The sequence below is a fragment of the Prunus persica genome, chromosome G8 (genome assembly GCF_000346465.2).
Source record: "Prunus persica cultivar Lovell chromosome G8, Prunus_persica_NCBIv2, whole genome shotgun sequence".
In the NCBI taxonomy this organism is placed as follows: Eukaryota; Viridiplantae; Streptophyta; class Magnoliopsida; order Rosales; family Rosaceae; genus Prunus; species Prunus persica.
This window is the reverse complement of record NC_034016.1, coordinates 19,868,209-19,896,017: the sequence shown is the minus strand read 5'-3', so window position 1 is coordinate 19,896,017 and position 27,809 is coordinate 19,868,209. Positions and strand designations below refer to the sequence as shown.

At 39.0% G+C, this 27,809-nt stretch overlaps 5 protein-coding genes across 6 annotated transcripts; all 5 read right to left on the bottom strand.

The window, feature by feature from the left end:
- LOC18766467 (CDT1-like protein a, chloroplastic) lies at nucleotides 273-3,620 on the bottom strand. 2 transcript variants are annotated; one of them, XM_020553800.1, is made up of 8 exons: nucleotides 3,239-3,620; nucleotides 2,995-3,114; nucleotides 2,647-2,884; nucleotides 2,156-2,255; nucleotides 1,668-2,092; nucleotides 895-1,096; nucleotides 719-815; nucleotides 273-595 (listed from the first exon to the last, which is right to left on the bottom strand). In XM_020553800.1, exons 1-8 carry the CDS (start codon nucleotides 3,538-3,540, stop codon nucleotides 538-540), a joined length of 1,542 nt encoding a protein of 513 aa, XP_020409389.1. In that variant the 5' UTR covers nucleotides 3,541-3,620; the 3' UTR covers nucleotides 273-537. The 2 variants fall into 2 exon arrangements, with proteins under 2 accessions (XP_020409389.1, XP_007199851.2); XM_007199789.2 differs by having other exon boundaries at nucleotides 1,668-2,255; nucleotides 3,239-3,619.
- On the bottom strand, nucleotides 3,735-7,275 carry LOC18766505 (MDIS1-interacting receptor like kinase 2). The gene is made up of 2 exons (XM_020553799.1): nucleotides 4,701-7,275; nucleotides 3,735-4,603 (listed from the first exon to the last, which is right to left on the bottom strand). Exons 1-2 carry the CDS (start codon nucleotides 6,940-6,942, stop codon nucleotides 4,230-4,232), a joined length of 2,616 nt encoding a protein of 871 aa, XP_020409388.1. The 5' UTR covers nucleotides 6,943-7,275; the 3' UTR covers nucleotides 3,735-4,229.
- Nucleotides 11,491-14,921, bottom strand: LOC18767725 (MDIS1-interacting receptor like kinase 2). The gene is made up of 2 exons (XM_020569722.1): nucleotides 11,983-14,921; nucleotides 11,491-11,885 (listed from the first exon to the last, which is right to left on the bottom strand). Exons 1-2 carry the CDS (start codon nucleotides 14,315-14,317, stop codon nucleotides 11,515-11,517), a joined length of 2,706 nt encoding a protein of 901 aa, XP_020425311.1. The 5' UTR covers nucleotides 14,318-14,921; the 3' UTR covers nucleotides 11,491-11,514.
- Nucleotides 17,758-21,116, bottom strand: LOC18768910 (MDIS1-interacting receptor like kinase 2). The gene is made up of 2 exons (XM_007201151.2): nucleotides 18,298-21,116; nucleotides 17,758-18,200 (listed from the first exon to the last, which is right to left on the bottom strand). The coding sequence occupies exons 1-2, from the start codon at nucleotides 20,615-20,617 to the stop codon at nucleotides 17,827-17,829; spliced, it is 2,694 nt and encodes an 897-aa protein (XP_007201213.1). The 5' UTR covers nucleotides 20,618-21,116; the 3' UTR covers nucleotides 17,758-17,826.
- Nucleotides 23,563-27,385, bottom strand: LOC18766935 (MDIS1-interacting receptor like kinase 2). The gene is made up of 2 exons (XM_020569709.1): nucleotides 24,056-27,385; nucleotides 23,563-23,958 (listed from the first exon to the last, which is right to left on the bottom strand). Exons 1-2 carry the CDS (start codon nucleotides 27,186-27,188, stop codon nucleotides 23,585-23,587), a joined length of 3,507 nt encoding a protein of 1,168 aa, XP_020425298.1. The 5' UTR covers nucleotides 27,189-27,385; the 3' UTR covers nucleotides 23,563-23,584.

Here is a 27,809-nt window from a genome sequence, read left to right as displayed (position 1 = left end):
TGTGCCTTTTATAGAGAGTTCAATAATCTCTCTGGCATTAATTATTATTTTTTGTTTGTTTTGATTTAAATATGGGGTATAATAGGCTTGAAGTTAACTTGTAATCGAAGTTACCTTTTATTTTGAGCAAAGAAGAACATTATCTTTTAGGATCCATATAAAAAGGCTTCAATTATTTGCCTCATTTGATATCTTCCCTTCACGGTGGACAAGAAAAGTAAAAAACCCTGTAGGCTTGAAGTTGACTAGAGATGAGAGTACACATTTTTGTATGTTGCTTAGAGATTTCAGCATTATTTCAAACGACACAGAAAACTAAAAACGACAGGAAGGAAAGAAATAGATATTTATACAATCTTGTTGGTAAATAACATTCTTGGAGAAGGCCTTCGTTCTACCTACATGATTATGCCACCCAGATGTCCTTTACATCAACAATAATAAACCAACACTAAGATGCCCAATGAAATGGGAAAATTGTACAACATCTCTAAATATGCTTCTCGTACAACTTCAAAAATTCTAGCATTCTCTAGCTCACTTTGCTTCCTCAAGCCTTGCACGTATGGACTCGGGATCTGACATTTTATTAATGCTGCAAGAGACCATAAGTAATGACATCAGACAATTTTATCAAGTGTTTATCCTTTTAATAGAAGATAAATACATCTGCACTAGAAGCGCATGATTTGTACTTCTAACTATAGAGAAAACTCACTGGATCATAATCAAATCAGCTTCAGATGATAACTGTTTCTCAGAAATCCAATCAGGAACCAGCTCTAGCAACAATTTTAGCTGCTCTTGAACTTCCTCTGTGAAAAGAAGAAAGAAAGAGTTAGGCTTACCATGAGCTTTCATAGAAATATTACAGGCTTTTATTCAAAGACTTACTTCTGTCAACAATATCAAAATTGGTCCAGATTAGCTTGTGAACAAGCTCCTCTTTTGTGATAACGGAACGGTTCATAGACTGCAATAGGAAATGAATCATATTGAAGAGCTTAGGCAGGCTGGAAATCATCTGGCGCCGCCTCTTCGCTTCTGAGATGGCTGGATTTTGCTCCTCTATTGCCTTCCTCTCCTTTTCTCTAATCTGCAGAAAGATATATTCTTCTCAGAATTACAGTTCATTATGTTCAAGTTCAGGTAGTACATGTAAAGACATGGAATAAGCAGGATTGAAGATTGAGACTGAAGTACATTTCCAACCACATAAGAGTTTCAACTATAACATGGTTCCCAATAACTTTCAGGACTAAATTGAGCAAAATTAAATGCATCTGTGTTAAACACAAACAGTGAGCACAAGAACACATTGTGGGCTGGATTCAGGAAATATTTGTTTAAATATGCTACACCATTTTGGCAGAAGTAAGAAAGCTTTCTTGCAATGTATGCACATTGTTCCGAACACATGCTGCCATAATTAATGGTAAAAGCACCAAATGATGATGGCATACGTCCAGTCTACATTTAAATGTAATCTGCTCCTTTTGGACATTTCATTTGAGACTAAAAAAAAAAAAAAAAAAAAGATGAAACTTTTATGCAGGTGGATTAAGGTACGATGGAATTAGTAAGCTCCAACAGCTTTCACAGAATTCTAGACATAGAAGGCATGCTCAATAAGGGAAATTTTTTTGGAGAATTCATGATAGACATACCGATTGCAAAAGATCCTCTGGAAGAATATCGTGGCTGTCAGTATCAATTGATGCACCGCCCATATCAGGAATTTCATCCTCAACATTTTTATTCTTCACAGGAGTGTCAAATTTCAAAGACCTGGAGCGTGGAGGACGCCTAACCAACTTGTTTGGTGAGCTAGTAGAATTATCATCAGGGCTCATATAACATCGCTTTGGTCGGTGCAATGCAGGCGTGTCAGCCATCAACCTAGCTGGAGTTGAAGCAAGCTTTGCTGGAGTTGACTGAATGCTATCACTTTGTGTGGGCAACCTATCGTCATTTTCTATGGGGTCTATGCCTTTGGTTGGAGTTACAGGCACTTGGCCATACAATGAAGCACAAGTACTCCTTTCCCCAACAGAGCAAACTGTATTGAGGTTTGATTCTGGAACTTCATCACCCTGAAGGCAGCTTGTTGACACTGCTGGCTGCTCAACTGTGTGTACATCAGTCAATATGTCACCAGGAGATGATGAAAAGGGAAGCTTGCCTGTATCTGATTGCATATCTTGCTTCCTAATATCGAATGGCTGAGGCAAAGTTTCTTCTGGAATTTCATAATCCTGAAAGCATGTTAAGCACTTTTAGACTACATGCTATTAATAGTTCAAAAAATAAATTGTTAAATTAATAAAAATAAAACGTTGAAGTCCCAAGTACAGGACCATAATCTAACTTGATATTCATAAAACCTTTTTGAATACAGGAACCCAACTGCAAGAATACCTTTTTGAAAAAACTAAATAAACGAAACCATGTGCATATAGTTATTTCTGTTACATCAATTAATACAGTATTATATTCTAAATCCTCGTGTCCTTTAAAGCCTCTGCACGCTCAAAGTCATGCCAGAACACCAATAACTTTCCAGATTCCAGATCAATTTAATAACAAAGAATACTTTAGAAATTAAACCATATTAGTAATGTTGTATCAGAAACTGAGTATTGGTACCTCAGGATGGGATTTTGAAATATCTGCAAGCCGTTTGCGGAACGTCTTCCTCAAATGCATACTCCCACCACCTTCAGATTTCGCCTTGCCATCACTCTCTAGTGCATCAACATTGATGGTGACATGAAGATCAGGCTTCAGACAACTGGTTCTCTCATCCTTAACAAGAACTTTCTTTATCTCAATCACCTCAGGTAAAACAAACTTCAGCTGAGCCAAGTGACCACATGTAAACCTCCTAAAAACCGAGATAAAGAGACGATCAATTTCTATAATAGCCTAATTTCATTTCTTCAGCAACCAAACAATCAATTAAAAAGAAAATTTTATTTATTTTTTGAAGTATACCTATCCGTCAAACACTCGATTTGGGGGCAAATATTGGTAAAACTGGGCTTCAAACCCCTCAACCGCAACAACCGAATCGAAGTGTCCAAGCCATTCAAAAACTCACTCAATATTTCATATCTGCAAACAAGAAACAAAAAGAAGAAATAAGCCAACCCAGAAATCGAAGAAATCAAAATCAACCTAGAAATGCAGGAGCAGATCACGTAAATATAACAGACAACTGAGATTTACAAAAGCTTACTTTTCCGGTAGCTTCTCGGAGCGGCCGACGAGTTTCTTCTTTGGGCTTTCGTCTGGCCAAGAATCGATCTGGTCCGCCCGTCGCTTCTGGCTCGACTCGCTGAGGCTTTTGGTGGCGGCTCTTCTGATGTCGCCGATGGAGAGCGCGACGTTGCCGTTTCGGGCTCGTCCAGAGAATTTTTCGGATTTCTGAGGGGTTTTGGTGCTCAGTGTCTCATTGCCTAAGATTTGGGGCTTTGGGTTTAGGGCTTTCTTTTCTCGGCTTCTGGGTGTCTGGGATTTGAAGGTTCCTAAGGAACTCATTGCAGAGATCAAATAGAAATGCGAGATTTGGAATCGATCGTAAGGTGAGATTTTGCGGGTTAACAGTCTCACAGAGAAGAAGAAGAAGAAGATGCAATGGCCATTTGGGGTTTTCCTGTATTTAGCGGGGTCTCTGGCGGGAAAGATGAGCTGGCACTCTCGCGTGACCCGTTGCTTCCCGCCAAATAGATCCGTTGGCGAGCATCTTCTCTGGGCTAGTGGGCTATTGGAACACCCGTTGTTTATTGGGCCTAAGTCCAAATCTCATATCCCAAATTACCAAATTAACCAAAGATATTTTTTTGAAGAAAATTGAGCAAGATATTTAGATAACTATTAAAAGTCTGGTTAAGAAAATGAGGAAAAAAAATCTACTCATATTTTAAATTAATAAAATTTGTTTTCATAGAAATTATTAATAATTAAAAATATTAAAAAATATTAAAGTATAATATAACTCACCCATATACATACTAGTAATAAATTGACCACCAAAAAAAGAAAAAAAAAAAGAAAAAAGAAGGATTGCTAGTAAATGAGTCACACATATAATCAAAAGATTAGATATGAGTAATTAGGATGGTGCAGATTTTTATTTTTTTAGAATGGATGGTGCAGATGTTAATGTTAACATACATAGTATAAGAATTTCTCTTACACACAGAAAACTTTCCAACTAGTTTTATTTTTTATATCCCCATCAGCTTGTTGATGGTTAGCATGCCAAATGGTTCAGGAAGGGAAGGCAGACTACGAGCTGATAGTTTTTGTGCTACATAAAGCATTGTAGGTCGAGACCCGGGACGTGTACATATACAAGCCAAGGCTAAACTCATCACAAGCACCACTGCCCTTGCTAATTCATTGCTTGGAGCCTCCAGCCTTTGGTCTAACAAATCCTTCAAAAACAACTCTGCATTGTCCTCCTTCATTGATTGTGATGATTTTGATAGCTGGGATTCTAGCAGATCCCCCGGGTGCCTTCCCATCATAACTTCCAGCGCCACCACTCCAAAGCTATACACATCACACTTATCCGTGACTCGCATTGTCAATGCAAGCTCTGCACATCAAGAGAAAAACAAACAAAGTTGTCTCAAAACATATCTCTGCCACCAAAACATGATCCAAAAATGCACAACGTTAAATTGGTATGTTACCTGGCGCCATGTAGCCAAATGAGCCAACAATATGGGTCCAGTTGGATGAATTGGCACTAATCAGTCTTGCTGTTCCAAAATCGGAAAGTCGGGCTTCGAAATCTGACTCCAGCAATACATTGTTGACAGTTACATCACGGTGCACAATTGGTGGAGAGCAGTCATGGTGCAAGTAAGAAAGTGCATGAGCTAATCCTTTCACAACTTTGACCCTTGTAGCCCATCCAAGTTCAGTTACCCCTTCAACCCCATACAATGCCTTTCCCAGGCTGCCTCTCTCTAAATATTCATAGAGCAAGAAGATGCATCCCCTCCTTGAACAGAACCCATATAGCTGAATGATGTTCCTATGTCGGAGATTTGTTAAAGTTCTTATTTCATTCTCGAAACTTTGGAGATTGATTGCTGGAATGTCGTTAGAGTCTGACATGTTAAGCCTCTTAACTGCCACAACTTGACCTGATAGCAACTCTGCCTTGTATACTCTTCCAAATCCTCCTCTTCCAATGCAGTACTTCTCATGAAAATCGTCTATGGCCTTTACAACTTCCCCAAACGTAAATTTTACTTCTTCTTGCAATATCATTGACTCAAAATTCTCAAAGTTTTGAGCACTGTGGATTTTCTTAAGAACACGCCTGGTTTTCTTATGGAACATAAGAATCAGAGCAATTGTAGTTGCAACCACTGATAAACCACAAACAGGTACAAGGACACCAATTATAACTTTCTTGTTATTTTTTTTGGAATTGCACCCTCTAGATAGGCCCCTAGCATCTCTACACAAGTCAGATTTTCCAACAAAAGTATTGTATGTGAAATTATTATGAGACAAATAAAAATTCCCCAGGAGTGGGAAGGCAATCTCTGTCGGGAATGAGCCATTGAGATTGTTGTTTGAAAGATCTAAGCTCTGAATATGTGCAAGGTTGCCTAGTGTTAGAGGAATTGACCCAGAGAGCTGGTTTCTCGAAAGATCCAAGTAGGTGAGGCCGAAACAAAAACCAAGCTCAGAAGGGATTGAAGAGTTTAAGGAATTGTTACTAAGATCAAGGTGCTGGATATATCTGAGTTGGCCTATAGAAGGCGGAATCTTCCCTTCAAGGTGATTGGAAGTCAGGTCCAAGTAGGTGAGGCTGGTACAAAGACCAAGTTCAGATGGGATTGAAGAATCCAAGGAAATCATGTGAAGATCAAGGTACTGAAGTTCCCTGAGTTGGCCTATAGAAGGTGGAATTTTCCCTTCAAGGTGATTGGAAGCCAGGGCCAAGTAGGTGAGGTTGGTACAAAGACCAAGCTCAGAAGGGATTGAAGAATTTAAGGAATTGTAACTAAGATCAAGGTGCTTGAGCTCTCTGAGTTGGCCTATAGAGGATGGAATTTTCCCTTCAAGGTGATTGGAAGCCAGGGCCAAGTAGGTGAGGTTGGCACAAAGACCAAGCTCAGAAGGGATTGAAGAGTTTAAGGAATTGTTACTAAGATCAAGGTGCTGGATATATCTGAGTTGGCCTATAGAAGGCGGAATCTTCCCTTCAAGGTGATTGGAAGTCAGGTCCAAGTAGGTGAGGCTGGTACAAAGACCAAGCTCAGATGGGATTGAAGAATCCAAGGAATTCATGTGAAGATAAAGGTACTGAAGTTCCCTGAGTTGGCCTATAGAAGGTGGAATTTTCCCTTGAAGGAAATTGGAAGCCAGGGCCAAGTGGGTGAGGTTGGTACAAAAACCAAGCTCAGAAGGGATTGAAGAATTTAAGGAATTGTAACTAAGATCAAGGTACTGAAGCTTTCTGAGTTGGCCTATGGGGGATGGAATTGGCCCTTCAAGGGAATTGGAAGACAGGTCCAAGTAGGTGAGGTTGGTACAAAAACCAAGCTCAGATGGAATTGGCCCTGTGAAATAGTTGCCACTAAGGTTGAATTGGGTGAGCTTGAGAAATGGGGTGAAGTTGAAATAGGTTAGAGTTGCAGAGATGTCGAAGTTGGAGAGGTCAATTTGGGAAACTTGTTCGCTGCTCTGGTCACAAACAATGGCAGTCCAGTTGCAAAGATTGTTGGGGTTAGTGAGGGACCATGAACTGAGAGAAGGTGGTGCAGGAGCAAAGGTGTTCTTCCAACTTACCAAAGCTTCTGCCTGTGTTTTTGGTGATGAAATGGCCTTGAATGGAAGCAAAGCAAGCAGGAAAATATGAAGGAGAAGAAGAAGATAAGTAGGCTTGTGAGCAGAGAAAACTCCTCCTTCCATGGTGGTTTGAGGAGTTGATGTTATGTTCCAAGCTTTATAGAAGGTTGATTCTTATTGTTATCATTTTCGTTCTTAAAATTCACTTGTAATTTGCATATTATTTATTTTTGGTCGAAAGCTTTATTTTAATTTAAGTTAAGAATGTTGTAAAGTATAAAGTAGTGGAGCCCACTTACTATTTGTTTGTAGACTTTGGTGCATGAGTTTATTCACGGGTGAATAGTGAATAGTGAAGATGAATCACGGGTGCCATTTATCAATGCCTATAAATAGGCAACCTGCAAAGTGAAAGGGGAGAGAAGAAAAGAAAAGGGAGAGAAGAAAAGAAAAGGAAAGAAAGAAAAAGAAGAGGAAAGAAAAAGAAGAGGAAAGAAACAAAGAAGAGAGAAGAGAAGAGAAAAGAAGAGAAAGGGAAACGGAAAGAAACAAAGAGAGGAAAGAGAGAAGAGGAAAGAGAGAAGAGGAAGAGAAGGAAGAAAGAGGAAATAGAGAGCAGAGAGAAAATTCAGTGAGCACACATAATGTAAACACTAAAAGTTGTAGCCATATTATTTTACATAGTGGAAAAGTTACTACTGCTGCTCTCCGGGGACGTAGGCATAGCCGAACCTCGTTAAATACTGTGTCTCATCTACTTTACGTGCAGCTCAATATTCGCACATATTCCAGGTCATTTCATAACAAAGAAGAAATTTTAGTTTTTTGAACTAATAGCTGTTGACTGGCGTGGTTTAGTTTTTCCGGACATTAAAGTCTCGCCCCTATGTTAAGTTAGAAATTTCACTTAACAAAAAACAGAAAAATAAAAAAAAGGGAAACAGAAAAATATAAAGTGTAGCCCCTATGTTAAGTTCTATTATGAATATGAGGTGAGGAAGTTTCCTAGCTCTGACACAGTCTAGCTATAAGATCCAAAATTGTGAAAAGAGCAAGAACATTCACACACTTTTAACTATACTAATGTTTCTTTTAATCTTTTTTAACATGCTATAAGCCAAATATTGGGCAATAGTAATTGCTCTGCCTAACATGCGATGCAAGGGTAAAGATGATTACAGTCAACAAACTTAATAGCTTAAAGCAGAGATAGACATCAAGCACAGGTTTATAAAGTTTATCTTAAACATAGAATACTTTCCAACTAGTTTCACATTTTCTTCTATTTTTGTATCCCCATTAGCCTGTTGATGTTAACATACACCATTGTAGGTCGAAACCCAGGACGGTGCACATGTTAATGTTAACATACATGGTAACAAAAGTTGTGTGGATGTAAGGTTTCCTCCACTTGACTGGCCTGGTCTAGTCTTCCCTTCCCTTCCCTTGGCCCCAGCCATTTGTTGCTCTACACACACACAAAATACAACCCCACATTATAGAGTTTTTATCTGGTATTTTCATTTACGTGCATGTGAACGATTGTCGTATTTAACATCACAATATAATAATTACATTTCATTAAAACATGTTGTTGCCTAGGTGTAAGGAAATTTGTAATTTAAGCATTACTGGACCAACATGCTATTCATAAACAAGTACTACAAGAAAAAATAATTTGTAAATTTGATGAAAAGAAGACCTTGAAGTCCATCTCTTAGGGTGTGCTAGTGAAACACTTTGGGAGAATTTGGATTTTTTTTTCTTTCTGAGTGTTATAATCACATCGTTATGTAGTGTTATTAATTTACCTGTTAAAATATAGATGGATGATATGGTTCATCTGTCATAGACTTATGGTATAATATTAATAAATAAATACAAATGTTAGAATTTAGTAGATTAGTAACACCACATGCCGGTGTGAAATTTTAATTAACTGTCTGCATGCCTTTCACATAATCAGAGGGATTATTGCCACCAAAAGTGTTTGGTTCCAGTGTTTCCTCGACTTCACTGGTGTGGTCCGGAGATAATATAAAGTCTAGCCCTTATGTTAAGTTAGAAATTTCATTTAACAAAAAACAGAAAAATATAAAGTCTAGCCCTTGCGCGCATAATCGTAAATATTTCGAAATGGGATTTTTTATAAAAAACCTGGTTCTCTCTCTCTCTCTCTCTCTCCCCCGCGGGTCTCTCTCTCCTCTCCCTTGAGCGCGACAGCCGGCCACGTTTTGGCCGGCCGTGCTCTCCTCCGGCCACCAATGGCGACGGGACCGGTACCAAAATGACCGGGCCGTCGTCCTCTTCCTACTCCAGCCAGCCCCCGCCGCCAGCCCCCGCGGATTCGCCGGAATTTGGTGATGAAGCGGCCGACGTCGTCCAAACTTCAAAGCCGCCGATCTCCCTCCTCCGGCCACCAATTCCGTCGACCCAGGTATGGATTTTGAACCTCTCGAGCTGCTCTAGCTGATGGTTGGGTAGGATTAGATCGATTCTTAGCGTAGATCACTCGATTTTCGAATTGAAAATCGGCCGAAACTTCGACCGCTGTGATCGGCCATTTCCGGCCACTTTTTGGGGTAGGTCCAAGAACAAAAGTGGCTCCAAATAGGGTGTTATACCTAGGGTAGGAGTTTGGAGCCGTGGTTTTTAGATTTTCCGGCGTGTCGACAGACCCCATACGTGGCGTTGGTTGTACCGGCGTATGGGGAGATTTGTGATATGATATTGAGGTCCCGCGTGGCGTAGGTTATCCGGCGTTGGGACAGACCCCATACGTGGCGTTGGTTGTACCGGCGTATGGGGAGTTATGTGATATGATGTGCAGGTCTCGCGTGGCGTAGGTTATCCGGCGTTGAGACAGACCCCATACGTGGCGTTGGTTGTACCGGCGTATGGGGAGTTATGTGATATGATGTGCAGGTCTCGCGTGGCGTAGGTTATCCGGCGTTGAGACAGACCCCATACGTGGCGTTGGTTGTACCGGCGTATGGGGAGATATTATGATAGTATGGCATGGTCGCACGTGGCGTAGGTTATCCGGCGTGTTGACAGGCCCCATACGTGGCGTTGGTTGTACCGGCGTATGGGGAGATTCTGTGAAATACAGAGAAATGAAATAAGGTATCGCCCAAATATAGAATTGGGTTTTTATGGAAGAACTACGTGTGGCTTGATCCCTCAAGGAGGGTACGTAGGCAGCCTAAGGTTATTAGGCGCAGCCGCAGACTAAATATTAGTCATATTTTGTATTTGAATTGTTTGGTAGTTGTTGGAGAATTATTGGAAGGCCGAAGGCCATTTGTGTGAATTGCATGAAATTATATTGTGCATGCTGCCAGTTGGGGATATTAAATGCGTTTTATGCAGGTATAAATTTTGGGAAATGTCCAAATTATAGGGGAGACTCTGCCGAAATTTCGGCAGGAAGTCTCGGTTTTTAGTAAGTGGGCCTGGCATCAGGGTGATGTCAGGAATTCCAAAGGGTTCGTCTCGGATTTTGAGAAAATTCGGGGCGGGTCCTTAAACAAAGATTGTTGAGGTTAGTGAGGGACCATGAAGTGAGAGAAGGTGGTGCAGAAGCAAAGGTGTTCTTCCAAGTTAGCAAAGCTTCTGCCTGTGTTTTTGGTGATGAAATGGCCTTGAATGGAAGCAAAGCAAGCAGGAAAATATGAAGGAAAATATTAAGTTAGAAATTTCATTTAACAAAAAACTGAAAACCAAAAAAACAGAATAAAAGCCAAGACCGTATGTGAAGAATTGTTATGTTACGTTGATTACTGAGATTTCACAAGTCAACATAAAGTCTAGCAATATCCTTGAATGAAAAATAAAGTCTATATTAAGTTAGAAATTTCATTTCACAAAAATTAGAAATTTCATTTCACTAAAAACAGAAAACCAAAAAAATGAAAAATAAAAAAGGGAAATAGATACTTCTATATCTATAATCATGATGTAAACCTTCTTCTTGCAATATCCTTGAATCAAATATCTAGCCCAGCCATTATTTTATTCCAAACTGAAGAAAAGTCTACAAATGAAGGGACATTGCCTTTAGGAGAATTTGGATTTTTCTTGCAATATCTTTGTATCTCTTAGGGTGTACTAGTGAAACACTTTAGGAGAATTTGGATTTTTCTTTTCTTTTCTGAGTGTTATAATCACATTGTTATGTAGTGTTATTAATTTACATGTTAAACTTAAAATATAGGTGGATGTTATGGTTTATCTGTCTTAGACTTATGGTATAGTATTAATAAATAAATACATGTGTTATAATATGGGTGAATTAGTAACACCACATGTCGGTATGAAATTTCACTTAACTATCTGCATGCCTTTCACATAATTGGAGGGATTATTGCCATTGAGATATTAATGCAATTATAACTCAACCCAAAAGTGTGTGGTTCCAGTGTTTCCTCGACTTGACTGGCGTGGTCTAGTTTTCCCTTGGCCCTAGCCATTTGTCCAGACATAATATAAAGTCTAGCCCCTATGTTAAGTTAGAAATTTCATTTAACAAAAAACAGAAAACCAAAAAATGAAAAATAAAAAAGGGAAATAGATAGTTCTATATCCATAATCATGATGTAAACATTTCCAAGATGCCTGAGTAAGGAAATATTGGATAAATGTATACCAAATCACCATATAAAAAAGTCAGGAACAAATCATATGCATATAGTTTTATATCCCCATCAGCTTGTGGATGGTTAGCATACCAAATGGTTCAGGAAGGGAAGGTAGACTACGAGCTGATAGTTTTTGTGCTACATAAAGCATTGTAGGTCGAGACCCGGGACGCGTACGTATACAACCCAAGGCTAAACTCATCACAAGCACCACTGCCTTTGCCAATTCATTGCTTGGAGACTCCAGCCTTTGGTCTACCAAATCCTTCAAAAGCAACTCTGCATTGTCCTTCATTGATTGTGATGATTCTGATAGCTGGGATTCTAGCAGATTCCCTGGGTGCCTTCCCATCATAACTTCCAGCGCCACCACTCCAAAGCTATACACATCACACTTATCCGTGACTCGCATTGTGAATGCAAGCTCTGCACAAGAAGAGAAAAACAAACCAAATATCCTCAAAACATATCTCAGTCACCAAAATATGATCCAAAAATGCACAAAATTAAATTGGTATGTTACCTGGCGCCATGTAACCAAATGAGCCAACAATATGGGTCCAGTTGGATGAATTGGCACTAATCGGTCTTGCTGTTCCAAAATCAGAAAGTCGGGCTTCGAAATCTGACTCCAGCAATACATTGTTGACAGTTACATCACGGTGCACAATTGGTGGAGAGCAGTCATGGTGCAAGTAAGAAAGTGCATGAGCTAATCCTTTCACAACTTTGACCCTTGTAGCCCATCCAAGTTCAGTTACCCCTTCAACCCCATACAATGCCTTTCCCAGGCTGCCTCTCTCTAAATATTCATAGAGCAAGAAGATGCATCCCCTCCTTGAACAGAACCCATATAGCCGAATGATGTTCCTGTGCCGGACATTTGTCAGAGTTCGGATTTCATTCTCGAAACTTTGGAGATTGATTGCTGGAATGTCGTTAGAGTCTGACATGTTAAGCCTCTTAACCGCAACAACTTGACCTGATAGCAACTCTGCCTTGTATACTCTTCCAAATCCTCCTTTTCCAATACAGTACTTCACATGAAAATCGTCTACGGCCTTTACAACTTCCCCAAACGTAAATTTTACTTCTTCTTGCAATATCATTGACTCAAAATTCTCAAAGTTTTGAGCACTATTGATTTTCTTAAGAGCACACTTGGTTTTCTTATGGAACATAAGAATCAGAGCAATTGTAGTTGCAACCACTGATAAACCACAAACAGGTACAAGGACACCAATTATAAATTTTTTGTTAGTTTTTTTGGAATTGCCCGCTCTAGTTACGCCACTAGCATCTCTACACAAGTCAGAGTTTCCAACAGAAGTGGGAAGGCAATCTCTGTCGGGAATGGGCCATTTGAAATTGTTATTAGACAAATCAAATTTCTCCAGGAGTGGGAAGGCAATCTCTGTCGGGAATGGGCCATTGAGATTGTTGTTGGAAAGATTTAAGCTCTGAATATATGGAAGTTTCCCTAGTGTTAGAGGAATTGACCCAGAGAGCTGGTTTCTCGAAAGATCCAAGTTAATCAAATTTGATAGTCTCCCTATATCTGGTGGAATATTCCCACTAAAGCTGTTATGTTCAAGTTCCAAAGAGACCACTTCGGTCCAATTGGAGAACAGAGAAGGCAAGAGTGGACCGGTAAACCGATTAGCAAATAAACTCAGACTGATGATGTCTTTCAGATTGGAAAAGGACAGAGGCAGTTCCCCATTGAGTTTATTGGAAGCCAGGGCCAAGTCGGTGAGGCTGGTACAAAAACCAAGCTCAAAAGGGATTGAAGAGTTTAAGGAATTGTAACTAAGATCAAGGTGCCGGAGCCCTCTTAGTTGGCCTATAGAAGGTGGAATTTTCCCACTGAGTTTATTGGAAGCCAGGGCCAAGTCGGTGAGGTTAGTACAACGACCAAGCTCAGAAGGGATTGAAGAGTTTAATAAATTCAGTTGAAGATCAAGGTATTTAAGCTCCTTGAGTTGGCCTATAGATGATGGAATTGGCCCTTCAAGGTAATTCCCAGCCAAGTCAATATGCTGAAGACCAGATATCAAACCAATATCTTCAGGAATTGGACCACTGAAGCTGTTCCGTGCTAAATGAAGGTGTTTGAGCTTGCCCAGATTGGTAAATACCACTTCTGGAATTTGACCAGTGAAAGTATTTTCAGACAAGTCCAGGAATGTCAAGTTCAAACATTTAGATATAAATTCTGGGACTTCTGAATCAAGACTGTTTGGAGAAAAATCAAGGTATGTCAAAGAAGGCATGCCTGAAAATTTAGACCAGTCAGGAGTTTCTAAGTAGTAGTTGGCTCCAAGATTCAAAAACTGTACCTTTTGGAGATTGCTAAGCTGATAGGGAATTACACCAGTGAGACTGTTGTTGAAGAAATTCAAATACTGAAGCTCAGTCAACATGCCTATCTGCACAGGTATTTCTTGACTGAATAAGTTGGTGCCCAAGTCCAAAGTTGTGAGCTTGGAGAGTTTGCCAATGGCAGATGGCACAGGCCCTGTGAAATTGTTGCCCTTGAGTTTGAATTGGGTGAGATTGAGAAATGGGGTGAAGTTGAAATGGGTTAGTGTTGCAGAGATGTTGAAGTTGGAGAGGTCAATTTGGGAAATTGATTTGGTGTTGTGGTCACAGACAATGGCAGTCCAATTGCAAAGGTTGTTGAGGTTTGTGAGGGACCAAGAATTGAGAGAAGGTGGTGAAGAAGCAAAGTCGTTCTTCCAGGTTATGAGAGCTTCTGCTTGTGTTCTTGGTGATGAGGCGGCGTTCAATGGAAGCAAGAAAAGCAAGGAAATATGAAGGAGAAGAAGAAAAAGAGGAGGCTTCTGAACTCCTTTCATGGTGCTCTCAGTCGACTATGTTTAGGCTTCTGAACTCCTTTCATGGTGCTCTCAGTCGACTATGTTTGATATTTGAGTTGCATTTCTTGTTTCATAAGTGAGATATTATTATGACAATGAAAAGTTGTGTGGTTCCAAATGTTTCCTCAACTTGGCATGGTCTTAGTCTTCCCTTGGCCTCTATTTTCCGTTTGAAACGTCTATAGGCACAAGGTAGAAATGAGAAACAAAATCACTTCACTTTAGTCTTCCCTTGGCCCTTATTTTCCGTTTGAAATGTCTGTTTGCATTTATTTCACAAAAAAATAAAAAACCGAAAAAATATAAATTGAAAAAAAAAGAGAAGGAAAATAGATGGTTCTATAGGGATGCTTCTTGACAAAAGTGCTCATACTGACTCGATGATTAGACCTAATTTGGGATGTTTAATTTACATAAACAATTGTCAACGGGGTATAGCCTAATGGAAAATGGCCTTGACTTAAAGATTAGAGGTCTCAAGTTCGAATCCCCATGACATCATAGTTTAGCCCCTATATTAAGTTAGAAATTTCACTTAACAAAAAACAGAAAAATGAAAAAAGGAAACAGAAAAATATAAAGTCTAGCCCCTATGTTAAGTTCTATTATGAATGAGCTAATACTTAGAGGACAACTAGATACGTAGCACCTTGAGTTTTCTTCATTTTCAGTTTTATAGAGTCTATAAACATAATTTACCATTATTGCATTATATCATTTACGCACGTGCGAACTACTGTCGTTACATTCTCTTTGAACATGTTGTTGCCTAGGTAGGTGAAAGGAAATTTGTAATTTAAGCATTATTGGACCAACATGCTACTCAAAACTAGTACTACGAGAAAAAAGATTGTAAAATTGAGGAGAATGAAATCCCAAATAGTAAGTTCAAAATTTTATTAATTAGTTAGTAAACTATACAACATTTCCAAGATGCCTGTATTGGAGAAATGTATACCAAATCACCATATAAAAAAGTCAGGAACAAATCATATGCATATAAATAACTGAATTGAAACTCACAAAAACCTTACTTTTCTAGTAGCTTCTCGGAGTAGCCAGCACTTGCCTTTTTATGGGTCGACTCGGTGACACTTTTGCCGGCTCTTTAAATTGGACAAAGACAGAGGCAGTTTCCCCCATTGAGTTCATACGAGTAGTTTGATTGTTTTATTATCACCAAAATTCAACATTATCACATCTCCATAATGCATGTGTGGGTGTAGGATTGCTAAGTAATAAAAAAAGGATTGCTAGTAAATGAGTCACACATAATCCAAAAAGAATAGAGCTGAGAAATTAGGATGGTGCAGATTTTTATTTTTGTTTTAGACTGGACGGTGCAGATGTTAATGTTAATCCATGGTATAATGAAATGACGTGAGGGATAGGAGAAGTAAGATATCATGCAACTTGGATAGGAATTTGCAAACAAAATATATCAGTCGTACAGATCAAGTTTCTCTTACACACAGAAAACTTTCCAACTAGTTTTATATCCCCATCATCTTGTTGATGGTTAACATGCCAAATGGTGCAGGAAGGGAAGGCAGACTATGAGCTGATAGTTTTTGACTACATTGAACCTTCCGTTGATCTTCATTCTCAGTTTCACATTAGTTTCTTTCTTTACATAGAGAAAGAAAAAACCCCAATCCACGTTTTAGAATTTCTAACCATAACCTGGTATTCCAATTACGTACGTGTGAACGACTGCCATATTATATCATAATATCATAAGTGCATTTTCCTTCAACATGTTATTGTCTAGGTGAAGGGAAAGTTGCAATTTAAGCATTGTTGGACCAGCGTGCTATTCAAAAAGGTTCTTATATTGATAAAAGGAAAATCTTTAACTGCTATTCAAGACATAGAATACTTACCAACTAGTTTCACATTTTCTTCTATTTTTGTATCCCCATTAGCCTGTTGATGGTCAACATACCAAATGATTTTTGTATCCCCATTTTCCAGTTTCGACCTCTGTCCCGATTTTGCTCTGTAACCTTCCAATTATTAATCCAAATTTTATGTTCTTTATATGATTGGATTCAACATGAAAAAATAAAGAACCTAGACCAAATGTAAAAAAATAGATACAAAAGTAAGCAATATAATATGTCTTGTTAATATCTTCATGTCGGAGAAAATGAGGGAAAAAAGAACACCTCTACTCATTTTTCAAATTAATACAATCTATAGAGAAATTTTTTTACTTTATCTATCAATATAATATTATGAAGAGGATACTCTTTCTCAACCGTTTTTGCTAAGTTTCAAATATATTAAATGAAAAAACCTTAATATATTAAGGGTACAACAATAATTCACAATTGATTTAACAAAAGCATATAATTCACCCAAATTTTCTCTCACTACTTTATTTTTCCTCTGAATTATTTTCTCATGCATAGCTCATGTGTAGATTGCTAGTAACAATATCAAACGTTGACTAAGCATATGGGGTTATAGGATGTGATGCGTGTTAGAGACACGTGTTACAAATAATCCGAAAAGAATATAGATGAGATGAGTAGGGATATTATTACTAGCATAGCATCGAAGAAACATTTGGTTCTACTTATCATGAAAATATGAAGGACAAGAAGAATAAACGGAGGCGGCTTCTCAACTCCTTCCATGGTGTTGAGTCTGTTGACCATGCTTCGTTTCATAATCAAAAGTTGTGTGGTTGTAAGGTTTCCTCCACTTGTTGCTCTACACACACACAAAATACAACCCCACATTTTATGGCAGAGTTTTTATCTGGTATTTTCATTTACGTGCATAATTTACCATAATTGCGCTCATGTAAACTACTGTTGTTACATTCTCTTTGAACATGTTGTTGCCTAGGTAGGTGAAAGGAAATTTGTAATTTAGGCATTATTGGACCAACATGCTACTCAAAAGTAGTAGTATGAGAAGAAAGATTGTAAAATTAAGGAGAATTAAATCCCAAATAGCAAGTTCAAAATTTTATTAATTAGTTAGTAAACTACAACATTTCCAAGATGCCTAAGTAAGGAAATATTGGAGAAATGTCCCAAATCACCATATAAAAAAGTCAGGAACAAATTTCATATGCATATAATACACAACTGAACTGAAGCTCGCAAAAACCTTTACTTTTTTGCATAGCTTCTCGCAGTGGCCAACACTTGCCTTTTTATAGGTTGACACGGTGACACTTTGGGCGCCGGCTCTTTAAATTGGACAGAGGCGCGAAAAAAAAAGAAGAGGATTGCTAGTAAATGAGTCGCACATAATCCAAAAGGAATAGAGCTGAGTGATTAGGATATTGGTGCAGATTTTTATTTATTTTTAAATGGATGGTGCAGATGTTAATGTTAATCCATGATATAATGAAATGATGTGAGGGATCGGAGCAGTAAGTTATCATGCAACTTGGGTAGGAATTTGCAAACAAAATATATCAGTCGTACAGATCAAGTTTCTCTTACACACAGAAAACTTTCCAACTAGTTTTATATCCCCATCAGCTTGTTGAGGGTTAACATGCCAAATGGTTCAGGAAGGGAAGGCAGACTCTGAGCTGATAGTTTTTGTGCTACGTAAAGCATTGTAGGTCGAGACCCGGGACGCGTACGTATACAACCCAAGGCTAAACTCATCACAAGCACCACTGCCTTTGCCAATTCATTGCTTGGAGCCTCCAGCCTTTCGTCTAACAAATCCTTCAAAAACAACTCTGCATTGTCCTCCTTCATTGATTGTGATGATTCTGATAGCTGGGATTCTAGCAGATCCCCTGGGTGCCTTCCCATCATAACTTCCAGCGCCACTACTCCAAAGCTATACACATCACACTTAGCCGTGACTCGCATTGTCAATGCAAGCTCTGCACATCAAGAGAAAAACAAACCAAGTTGTCTCAAAACATATCTCTGCCACCAAAACATGATCCAAAAATGCACAACGTTAAATTGGTATGTTACCTGGTGCCATGTAGCCAAATGAGCCAACAATATGGGTCCAGTTGGATGAATTAGCACTAATCAGTCTTGCTGTTCCAAAATCGGAAAGTCGGGCTTCGAAATCTGACTCCAGCAATACATTGTTGACAGTTACATCACGGTGCACAATTGGTGGAGAGCAATCATGGTGCAAGTAAGAGAGTGCATGAGCTAATCCTTTCACAACTTTGACCCTTGTAGCCCATCCAAGTTCAGTTACCCCTTCAACCCCATACAATGCCTTTCCCAGGCTGCCTCTCTCTAAATATTCATAGAGCAAGAAGATGCATCCCCTCCTTGAACAGAACCCATATAGCTGAATGACGTTCCTATGCCGGACGTTTGTCAGAGTTCGGATTTCATTCTCAAAACTTTGTAGATTGATTGCTGGAATGTCGTTAGAGTCTGACATGTTAAGCCTCTTAACTGCAACAACTTGACCTGATAGCAACTCTGCCTTGTATACTCTTCCAAATCCTCCTTTTCCAATACAGTACTTCTCACGAAAATCCTCTATGGCCTTTACAACTTCCCCAAACGTAAATTTTACTTCTTCTTGCAATATCATTGACTCAAAATTCTCAAAGTTTTGGGCAGTACTATTGATTTTCTTAAGTGCACACTTGGTTTTCTTATGGAACATAAGAATCAGAGCAATTGTAATTGCAACCACTGATATACCACAAACAGGTACAAGGACACCAATTATAACTTTCTTGTTATTTTTTTTGGAATTGCACCCTCTAGATAGGCCCCTAGCATCTCTACACAAGTCAGAGTTTCCAACAAAAGTATTGTATGTGAAATTGTTATGAGTCAAATAAAAATTCCCCAGGAGTGGGAAGGCAATCTCTGTCGGGAATGAGCCATTGAGATTGTTGTTTGAAAGATCTAAGCTCTGAATATGTGAAAGGTTGCTTAGTGTTAGAGGAATTGACCCAGAGAGCTGGTTTCTCGAAAGATCCAAGTAGGTGAGGCTGAAACAAAAACCAAGCTCAGAAGGGATTGAAGAGTTTAAGGAATTCATTTGAAGATAAAGGTTCTGAAGCTCCCTGAGTTGGCCTATAGAGGATGGAATTTTCCCTTCAAGGTGATTGGAAGACAGGTCCAAGTAGGTGAGGTTGGTACAAAAACCAAGCTCAGATGGGATTGAAGAGTCTAAGGAATTCATTTGAAGATCAAGGTGCTGAAGCTCCCTCAGTTGGCCTATAGAGGATGGAATTTTCCCTTCAAGGTGATTGGAAGTCAGGTTCAAGTAGGTGAGGTTGGTACAAAGACCAAGCTCAGAAGGGATTGAAGAGTTTAAGAAATTATTTCGAAGATCAAGGTACTGGAGTTCCCTTAGTTGGCCTATAGATGATGGAATTTTCCCTTCAAGGAAATTCCAAGCCAAGTCAATACTTTGAAGACCAGATATCAAACCAATATCTTCAGGAATTGGACCACTGAAGTTGTTCTCTGCTGAATGAAGGTGTTTGAGCTTGGGAAAGTTTGATGGCAATGGTCCTTGGAAGCTGTTACTAGTGAGGTTGAGATATTCAAGCTTGCCCAGATTGGTAAATACCAGTTCTGGTATTTGACCAGTGAAAGCATTTTGAGACAAGTCCAGGAATGTCAAGTTCGAACATTTAGATATGAATTCTGGGAATTCTGAATCAAGACTAGCCCAGGAAAAATCAAGGTATGTCAACGAAGGCATGCCGGAAAATACAGACCAGTCGGTATTTTCCAAGTAGTTGCCTCCAAGATGTAAAAATTGTACCTTCTGGAGATTGCTGAGCTGATAGGGAATTGTGCCCCGGAGATAGTTTCCATAGAAACTTAAATACCCAAGCTCTGTTAAGTTGGCTATCTCCGCTGGTATTTCTTCACCAAAATTGTTGTAGCCCAAGTCCAAAGTTGTGAGCTTGGAGAGGTTGCCAATGGCTGATGGTATAGGCCCTCTGAAATAGTTGTTGTATAGGATGAATTGGGTGAGGTTGAGAAATGTAGTGAAGTTGAATTGGATTAGTGTTGCAGTGATGTTGAAGTTGGAGAGGTCAATTTGGGCAACTGTTTTGGTGTTGTGGTCGCAGACAATGCCAGTCCAGTTACAGAGGTTGTCTAGGTTGGTGAGAGACCATGAATTGAGATCACCATGTGGTGGTAAAGATGATGAATTATGAAAGCTGCTTTTCCAGTGTATGAGAGCTTTTGCCTGTGTTCTTGGTGATGAGGTGGCGGCCTTCAACGGAAGCAAGGACAAGAAGAAAATATGAAGGAGAAGAAGAAGAAACGAAGGAGGCTTCTGAACTCGTTTCATGGTGTTGAGTCTGTTTTGACCAGTTGGTATGTTTGATCCAATCCAAGCTATATATATATATATATATATATATATATATATGTAGTTGAGTTGCGTTTCATAATCAAAAGTTGTGTGGTTGGTTTCCTCCACTTGACTGGCCTGGTCTAGTCTTCCCTTCCCTTGGCCCCAGCCTATGTTACGTTTCAAATGTCTTTTTTATTTATTGGTTTGGATTTGAAGGTTTTTGTAGCAAGTCGTTGCAAAGACCAAGAAAAATTTGGCAATTAATCCGTTCTTGAAATTCCGTTCTCTTATATTTCATTTCTTTTTTCTCTTCTATGTATTTTTCTCAGAGCAATGAAGTAGGCGTAGTCATATTGTTATAAATTTGGTCTTTGCCCTTTTCCTTTTTCAATCGTTCCTTTTCAGCCTTTCTACCTAAAGGCCTCTCCAAATCAACAAAGGTTGATGTCAAATTGTATTCTTCTACTAATATTGGAGTGAATGGAGAAGTTGTTGTAGCACTTTTAACTTTCTCTTGGATCTGTTTGGCCTTCTCTTGGAATAATCTACCAACCATTTAGGATGGTGCTTCAATTCATGCCAACAATGCAGAAATGTGAATGATTGACCAATTATTTTCTCATAAAATTCCTTGGCTTGTAAGATCTGCAAAAGTATAAAATGAAAAAAGTAACTGAATTATAAAATGAAACTATATATATATATATATACATAGGGGCGGATCCATGTAGGGATGGCAACGGGTCGGGTAGGGGCAGGGTATGACAATACCATCCCCATCTCCGCTCTCCATCCCCACCCCCATCCCCGAATCCATCCTCGTTTATTAGGTTTCGGGGAATCCCCGTCCCCGTCCCTGTCAGGGGCCTATCCCCCATACCCGCCCCGAATCTTCGATTTTTTTTCATAAAAAAATATTTATCATACATTTTAACATTAAGTTTCATATTACATTATCACAGTCCCGATCTCTTGGACCACAGGAGTCCAAGAGATTTGTGGTCGCTCACTGTTGGATGTAAATTCAACGGTTCATTAGGAAGAATTAGGAGAGGGAAGTTAACTTAGAGTTAAACATAAATATTATAGTTATATATTTATTTATTAAATATAAACATATATATTTTCGGGTAAGGTTCGGGGATGGGGACGCCAATACCATCCCTTCCCCATACCCGTCGGGGATTTTTCAAGTTCGGGGATCCCCGTACCCGATACCCATTTAGCCCTGAAATCTCCTCCCGTTAAGGTCGGGGATCCGCCCCTAAGGGGATTTTTGCCACCCCTAGATCCGTGGCACCATATTTTTGACACGAGTTTTGACACAATTTTTGGGTCATTAGATTACTCCATTTTTAGTGGTTGAGATTAAATCTAATATTGCAAATAGTTTTAATGTTTTAAATAAACAATCATTAATTTTATTTTCTCTCTCATAAAAATTAAATAAAATTATTTTCTCTCTCCTCCCTTTTTTTTTAAAAACGTAATCTCTCATCTTGGTAATATCCATTTTTTCTTGTTAATCTAATCTCTCTCTCTCTCTCTCTGGTATTGATCTGGTTCTATCTGCCTATATTGATCTCTAAGTTCTCAGTTCTTTAATTAAATCGGCAAATGAAAATGATATGAAACCAGTCAGGTCTGCCTATAGCTTTGATCAATGAAGTATTTCACTGAATAAATTCTCTGATGACAATCAGGTCTTTCACCTCTTAGACAGACATTAAAAAAAAAAAGTGAAAGGAAGAAATTTAGGAGGAAAATGAATATGAAATGAAACCACAATGCAAATATTAATTAAGAAGCTGATTTGGAGACGAGAGAGGAGAAAAGGAGGAGGCGTCAATTCTGTGTAGAAGAAAAAGAGAGAATTAATTAATTAAGGATAATTAATGAGATGAGAGAGAATGAATTCTTAATTAATATGGTATCAGAATTTTAATCCCAATGTATAAATATTAATTAAAGAAAAAAATATTGTTTTGCCTTGTCATGTTTAATCTCAACCATTAAAAGTGGAATAATCTAATGGCCCAAAAATTGTGTCAAAACTTGTAATCCGCCCTATATATATATATATATATATATAATTTCACATATAATGTTACCTTATCTTGTTCATTGAGATCACTTTGATGTTTGTTCAATTTGAGCATACCATCCACAAAACTTATTCACAGCAAGTTGAATTGTTGGCCAACAGTGCATTAAAGAATTGGCAGACCGATCACTCACAAAGCTTTTGTATTCATGGAAGTATTCCCAAATTATCTTCCAATATGTTCCACTTTTTTGCTCATTTCTTGGTACCGCATTCAAGCTGACGTTGAACCAAGCTGATACAAGGAGATTGTCTTCTTCATTGTGAAGTTGCGAGATCGTTGCTTTTTTTTGTTGACTGATTGAGTTTGCAACTCTTCATTTAGAGTAATGCTACACGTACTACATTTTTATCCCACATTTCTATACCACATAATGTGGCATGTCCATATCATATGCCACATCAATTAAATTAATGAAGTGTATTTTAATAAGGAAAGTTTAATGAACAGTTTTTTTTTATTTTAAAATTTTAATAAATCATAAAAGAAAATAAAATATTTAATAATTTTAATTGATATGGTTGTTCACCTCAATTGCCACATAAAGTGGTATGAGAATGTGGTAAGAGTAGCATTATTCCTTCGTTTATAGATTGATTGGCCATGTCATCCGTTGAATGTTGATTATCATTAAATAAAATGAAGAAAAAAAATTATAAAATTAAAGACATCATTAAATAAATGTTTAAACTAATAATAAAATACAGTAGCATTTAATTAAAGAGAGTCACTAAGGGTCCCTTCTTCTCTCTCTTCAGATTTAGGAGCTCCTAGAGGTCTCCCTATTTTAGCATTTAATTAAAGTTACAGTTGGAAACTTTCCAACTAGTTTTGTTTTTTTTCTTCCTTCTAGTTTTTATATCCCCATCAGCTTGTTGATGGTTAGCATGCCAAATGGTAAAGGAAGGGAAGGCAGACTCTGAGCTGATAGTTTTTGTGCTACGTAAAGCATTGTAGGTCGAGACCCTGGACGCATACGTATACAAGCCAAGGCTAAACTCATCACAAGCACCACTGCCTTTGCCAATTCATTGCTTGGAGCCTCCAGCCTTTCGTCTAACAAATCCTTCAAAAACAACTCTGCATTGTCCTCCTTCATTGATTGTGATGATTCTGATAGCTGGGATTCTAGCAGATCCCCTGGGTGCCTTCCCATCATAACTTCCAGCGCCACTACTCCAAAGCTATACACATCACACTTATCCGTGACTCGCATTGTCAATGCAAGCTCTGCACGTCAAGAGAAAAACAAACCAAGTTGTCTCAAAACATATCTCTGCCACCAAAACATGATCCAAAAATGCACAACGTTAAATTGGTATGTTACCTGGTGCCATGTAGCCAAATGAGCCAACAATATGGGTCCAGTTGGATGAATTAGCACTAATCAGTCTTGCTGTTCCAAAATCGGAAAGTCGGGCTTCGAAATCCGACTCCAGCAATACATTGTTGACAGTTACATCACGGTGCACAATTGGTGGAGAGCAGTCATGGTGCAAGTAAGAAAGTGCATGAGCTAATCCTTTCACAACTTTGACCCTTGTAGCCCATCCAAGTTCAGTTACCCCTTCAACCCCATACAATGCCTTTCCCAGGCTGCCTCTCTCTAAATATTCATAGAGCAAGAAGATGCATCCCCTCCTTGAACAGAACCCATATAGCCGAATGATGTTCCTGTGCCGGACATTTGTCAGAGTTAGGATTTCATTCTCGAAACTTTGGAGATTGATTGCTGGAATGTCGTTAGAGTCTGACATGTTAAGCCTCTTAACTGCAACAACTTGACCTGATAGCAACTCTGCCTTGTATACTCTTCCAAATCCTCCTTTTCCAATACAGTACTTCTCATGAAAATCCTCTATGGCCTTTACAACTTCCCCAAACGTAAATTTTACTTCTTCTTGCAATATCATTGACTCAAAATTCTCAAAATTTTGGGCAGTACTATTGATTTTCTTAAGTGCACACTTGGTTTTCTTATGGAACATAAGAATCAGAGCAATTGTAATTGCAACCACTGATATACTACAAACAGGTACAAGGACACCAATTATAACTTTGTTGTTTTTTTTTTCGGAATTGCGCGCTCTAGTTAGGCCCCTAGCATCTCCACACAAGCCAGAGTTTCCAACAAAAGTATCCTCGGGGGCTTTTTGGACATCCTGTGTCAAATTGTTATTAGAAAAATCATGATTCTCCAGGAATGGGAAGCAGATCTCTGGCGGGAATGGGCCATTGAGATTGTTGTTGGAAAGATTTAAGGTCTGAATATTTGCAAGGTTGCTTAGTGTTAGAGGAATTGACCCAGAGAGCTGGTTTCTCGAAAGATCCAAGTATGTGAGGCTGGTACAAAAACCAAGCTCAGAAGGGATTGAAGAACTTAAGGAATTGTTACTAAGATCAAGGTGCTGGATATTTCTGAGTCGGCCTATAGAAGGCGGAATCTTCCCTTCAAGGTGATTGGAAGTCAGGTCCAAGTAGGTGAGGCTGGTACAAAAACCAAGCTCAGATGGTATTGAAGAGTCTAAGGAATTCTTGTAAAGATCAAGGTACTGAAGCTCCTTGAGTTGTCCTATAGAGGATGGAATTTTCCCTTCAAGGTGATTGGAAGTCAGGTCCAAGTACGTGAGGCTGGTACAAAGACCAAGCTCAGATGGGATTGAAGAATCCAAGGAATTCATGTGAAGATCAAGGTACTGAAGCTCCCTGAGTTGTCCTATAGAGGATGGAATTTTCCCTTCAAGGTGATTGGAAGTCAGGTCCAAGTAGGTGAGGCTGGTACAAAGACCAAGCTCAGATGGGATTGAAGAATCCAAGGAATTCATGTGAAGATCAAGGTACTGAAGTTCCCTGAGTTGGCCTATAGAAGGTGGAATTTTCCCTTCAAGGTGATTGGAAGTCAGGTACAAGTTGGTGAGGTTGGTACAAAGACCAAGCTCAGAAGGGATTGAAGAGTTTAAGGAATTCTCTCCGAGATTAAGGTATATAAGCTCCCTGAGTTGGCCTATAGAGGATGGAATTGGCCCTGATAGCTGGTTTCCAGAAAGATCCAAATCTATCAAATCTTCCAAGTTTCCAATCTCTGAGGGAATCGAGGCAGTGAACTTGTTTTGGAACAGATAAAGGACCTTGAGTTTTGTCAAAAGCCCAATTTCTGCTGGAATATTCCCGCCGAAGGTGTTGTTTTGAAGTTGTAAAGAGAACATTTCAGTCCAATTGGAAACCAGAGAAGGCAATAGTGGACCAGTAAATGAATTCCCATATAAATCCAATACAACAATGTTGGTAAGCTTGGACAAGGACACAGGCAGTTCCCCACTGAGGAAATTGGAAGCCAGGTCCAAGTAGGTGAGGTTGGTACAAAGACCAAGCTCAGACGGGATTGAAGAGTTCAAAGAATTGTTTCGAAGACCAAGATATTTGAGCTCCCTGAGTTGGCCTATAGAGGATGGAATTTTCCCTTCAAGGTGATTGGAAGCCAGGGCTAAGTAGGTGAGGTTGGTGCAGAGACCAAGCTGAGAAGGAATTGGCCCTTCAAGGGAATTGGTACGCAGGTCAATTCTTTCAAGGCCAGATATCAAACCAATATCTTCAGGAATTGGACCACCGAAGTGGTTCTGTGCTAAATGAAGGTGTTTAAGCTTGGGAAAGTTTGATGGCAGTGGTCCTTCGAAGTAGTTGTTGGTGAGATTGAGAAACTCAAGCTTGCCCAGAATGGTAAATACTTGTGGTGGTATTTGGCCAGTAAAGGAATTTCCAGACAAGTCCAGGAATGTCAAGTTCAAACATTTAGATATAAATTCTGGAAATTCTGAATCAAGACTGTTTAGAGAAAAATCAAGGTATGTCAAAGAAGGCATGCCTGAAAATTTAGACCAGTCAGGAGTTTCGAATAAGTAGTTGGCTCCCAGAATCAAAAACTGTACCTTTTGGAGATTGCTGAGCTGATAGGGAATAGTACCACGAAGAAAGTTGTTGAAGAAACTCAGATACTTGAGCTCTGTTAACTTGCCTATCTCCACAGGTATTTTATCGAAAGAGTTGTCGCCCAAGTCCAAAGTTGTGAGCTTGGAGAGGTTGCCAATGGCAGATGGCACAGGCCCTGTGAAATTGTTGCCATAGAGGTTGAATTGGGTGAGATTGAGAAATGGGGTGAAGTTGAAATGGGTTAGTGTTGCAGAGATGTTGAAGTTGGAGAGGTCAATTTGGGAAACTTGTTTGGTGCTGTGGTCACAAACAATGGCAGTCCAGTTGCAAAGATTGTTGAGGTTAGTGAGGGACCATGAAGTGAGAGAAGGTGGTGCAGAAGCAAAGGTGTTCTTCCAAGTTAGCAAAGCTTCTGCCTGTGTTTTTGGTGATGAAATGGCCTTGAATGGAAGCAAAGCAAGCAGGAAAATATGAAGGAGAAGAAGAAGATAAGTAGGCTTCTGACCCTGAGCAGAGAAAACTCCTCCTTCCATGGTGGTTTGAGGAGTTAATGTTATGAAGTCTAGCCCCTATGTCAAGTTAGAAATTTCATTTAACAAAAAGCTGAAAACCAAAAAAACAGAAAAATATGAAGTCTAGCCCCTATGTTAAGAAAAAAAGAGAGAGTTCTATAATCTTTCTTGCAATATCTTTGAATAAAGTATCTATTATGAATGAGTTGAGGAAGTTAAGACCGAGTAAAATATTCACAATTGTTCTGTTAACGGAGTTACAAATTGAGATATTAATGCAATTATAACTCAACCCAAAAGTGCAAGGTTGATTACTGAGATTTCACAAGTTAACAACTTGGCCATATGAAGTTCATCATCTAGAAGAGACATTATGAGATGAGATTGCGGCTACGTTTCAAGTTATCAACTAGACTTGTGCCCTGCAAATTCTCTCCATTTTCGGGGCATCACACTCAGCTTCCAATCCTTGAATTTATTTTTGAATTGGTCAAATTTTTCCTTCTTCCATTCCACATAGTTCATTCTTGTCCTTGTCAGTCGAAGAAAAAGCAGGACACTCAACGGAATTAATGTATATAGACATAATAGAAAGTCTATCCCAGCCATTATTTTATTCCAAACTGAAGAAAAGTCTAGCCC

Excerpts from the sequence above, each read along its gene's own strand:
- LOC18766467 (XM_007199789.2), bottom strand. The coding sequence starts at position 3,540 with ATGAGTTCCTTAGGAACCTTCAAATCCCAGACACCCAGAAGCCGAGAA. Across the intron at positions 2,885-2,994 it reads ATCGAGTGTTTGACGGATAG|GAGGTTTACATGTGGTCACT; the intron begins GTATACTTCAAA and ends CTCGGTTTTTAG. Across the intron at positions 596-718 it reads GCTGATTTGATTATGATCCA|CATTAATAAAATGTCAGATC; the intron begins GTGAGTTTTCTC and ends GGTCTCTTGCAG.
- LOC18766505 (XM_020553799.1), bottom strand. The coding sequence starts at position 6,942 with ATGGAAGGAGGAGTTTTCTCTGCTCACAAGCCTACTTATCTTCTTCTT. Across the intron at positions 4,604-4,700 it reads ATTTGGCTACATGGCGCCAG|AGCTTGCATTGACAATGCGA; the intron begins GTAACATACCAA and ends CTTGATGTGCAG.
- LOC18767725 (XM_020569722.1), bottom strand. The coding sequence starts at position 14,317 with ATGAAAGGAGTTCAGAAGCCTCCTCTTTTTCTTCTTCTCCTTCATATT. Across the intron at positions 11,886-11,982 it reads ATTTGGTTACATGGCGCCAG|AGCTTGCATTCACAATGCGA; the intron begins GTAACATACCAA and ends CTTCTTGTGCAG.
- LOC18768910 (XM_007201151.2), bottom strand. The coding sequence starts at position 20,617 with ATGAAACGAGTTCAGAAGCCTCCTTCGTTTCTTCTTCTTCTCCTTCAT. Across the intron at positions 18,201-18,297 it reads ATTTGGCTACATGGCACCAG|AGCTTGCATTGACAATGCGA; the intron begins GTAACATACCAA and ends CTTGATGTGCAG.
- LOC18766935 (XM_020569709.1), bottom strand. The coding sequence starts at position 27,188 with ATGGAAGGAGGAGTTTTCTCTGCTCAGGGTCAGAAGCCTACTTATCTT. Across the intron at positions 23,959-24,055 it reads ATTTGGCTACATGGCACCAG|AGCTTGCATTGACAATGCGA; the intron begins GTAACATACCAA and ends CTTGACGTGCAG.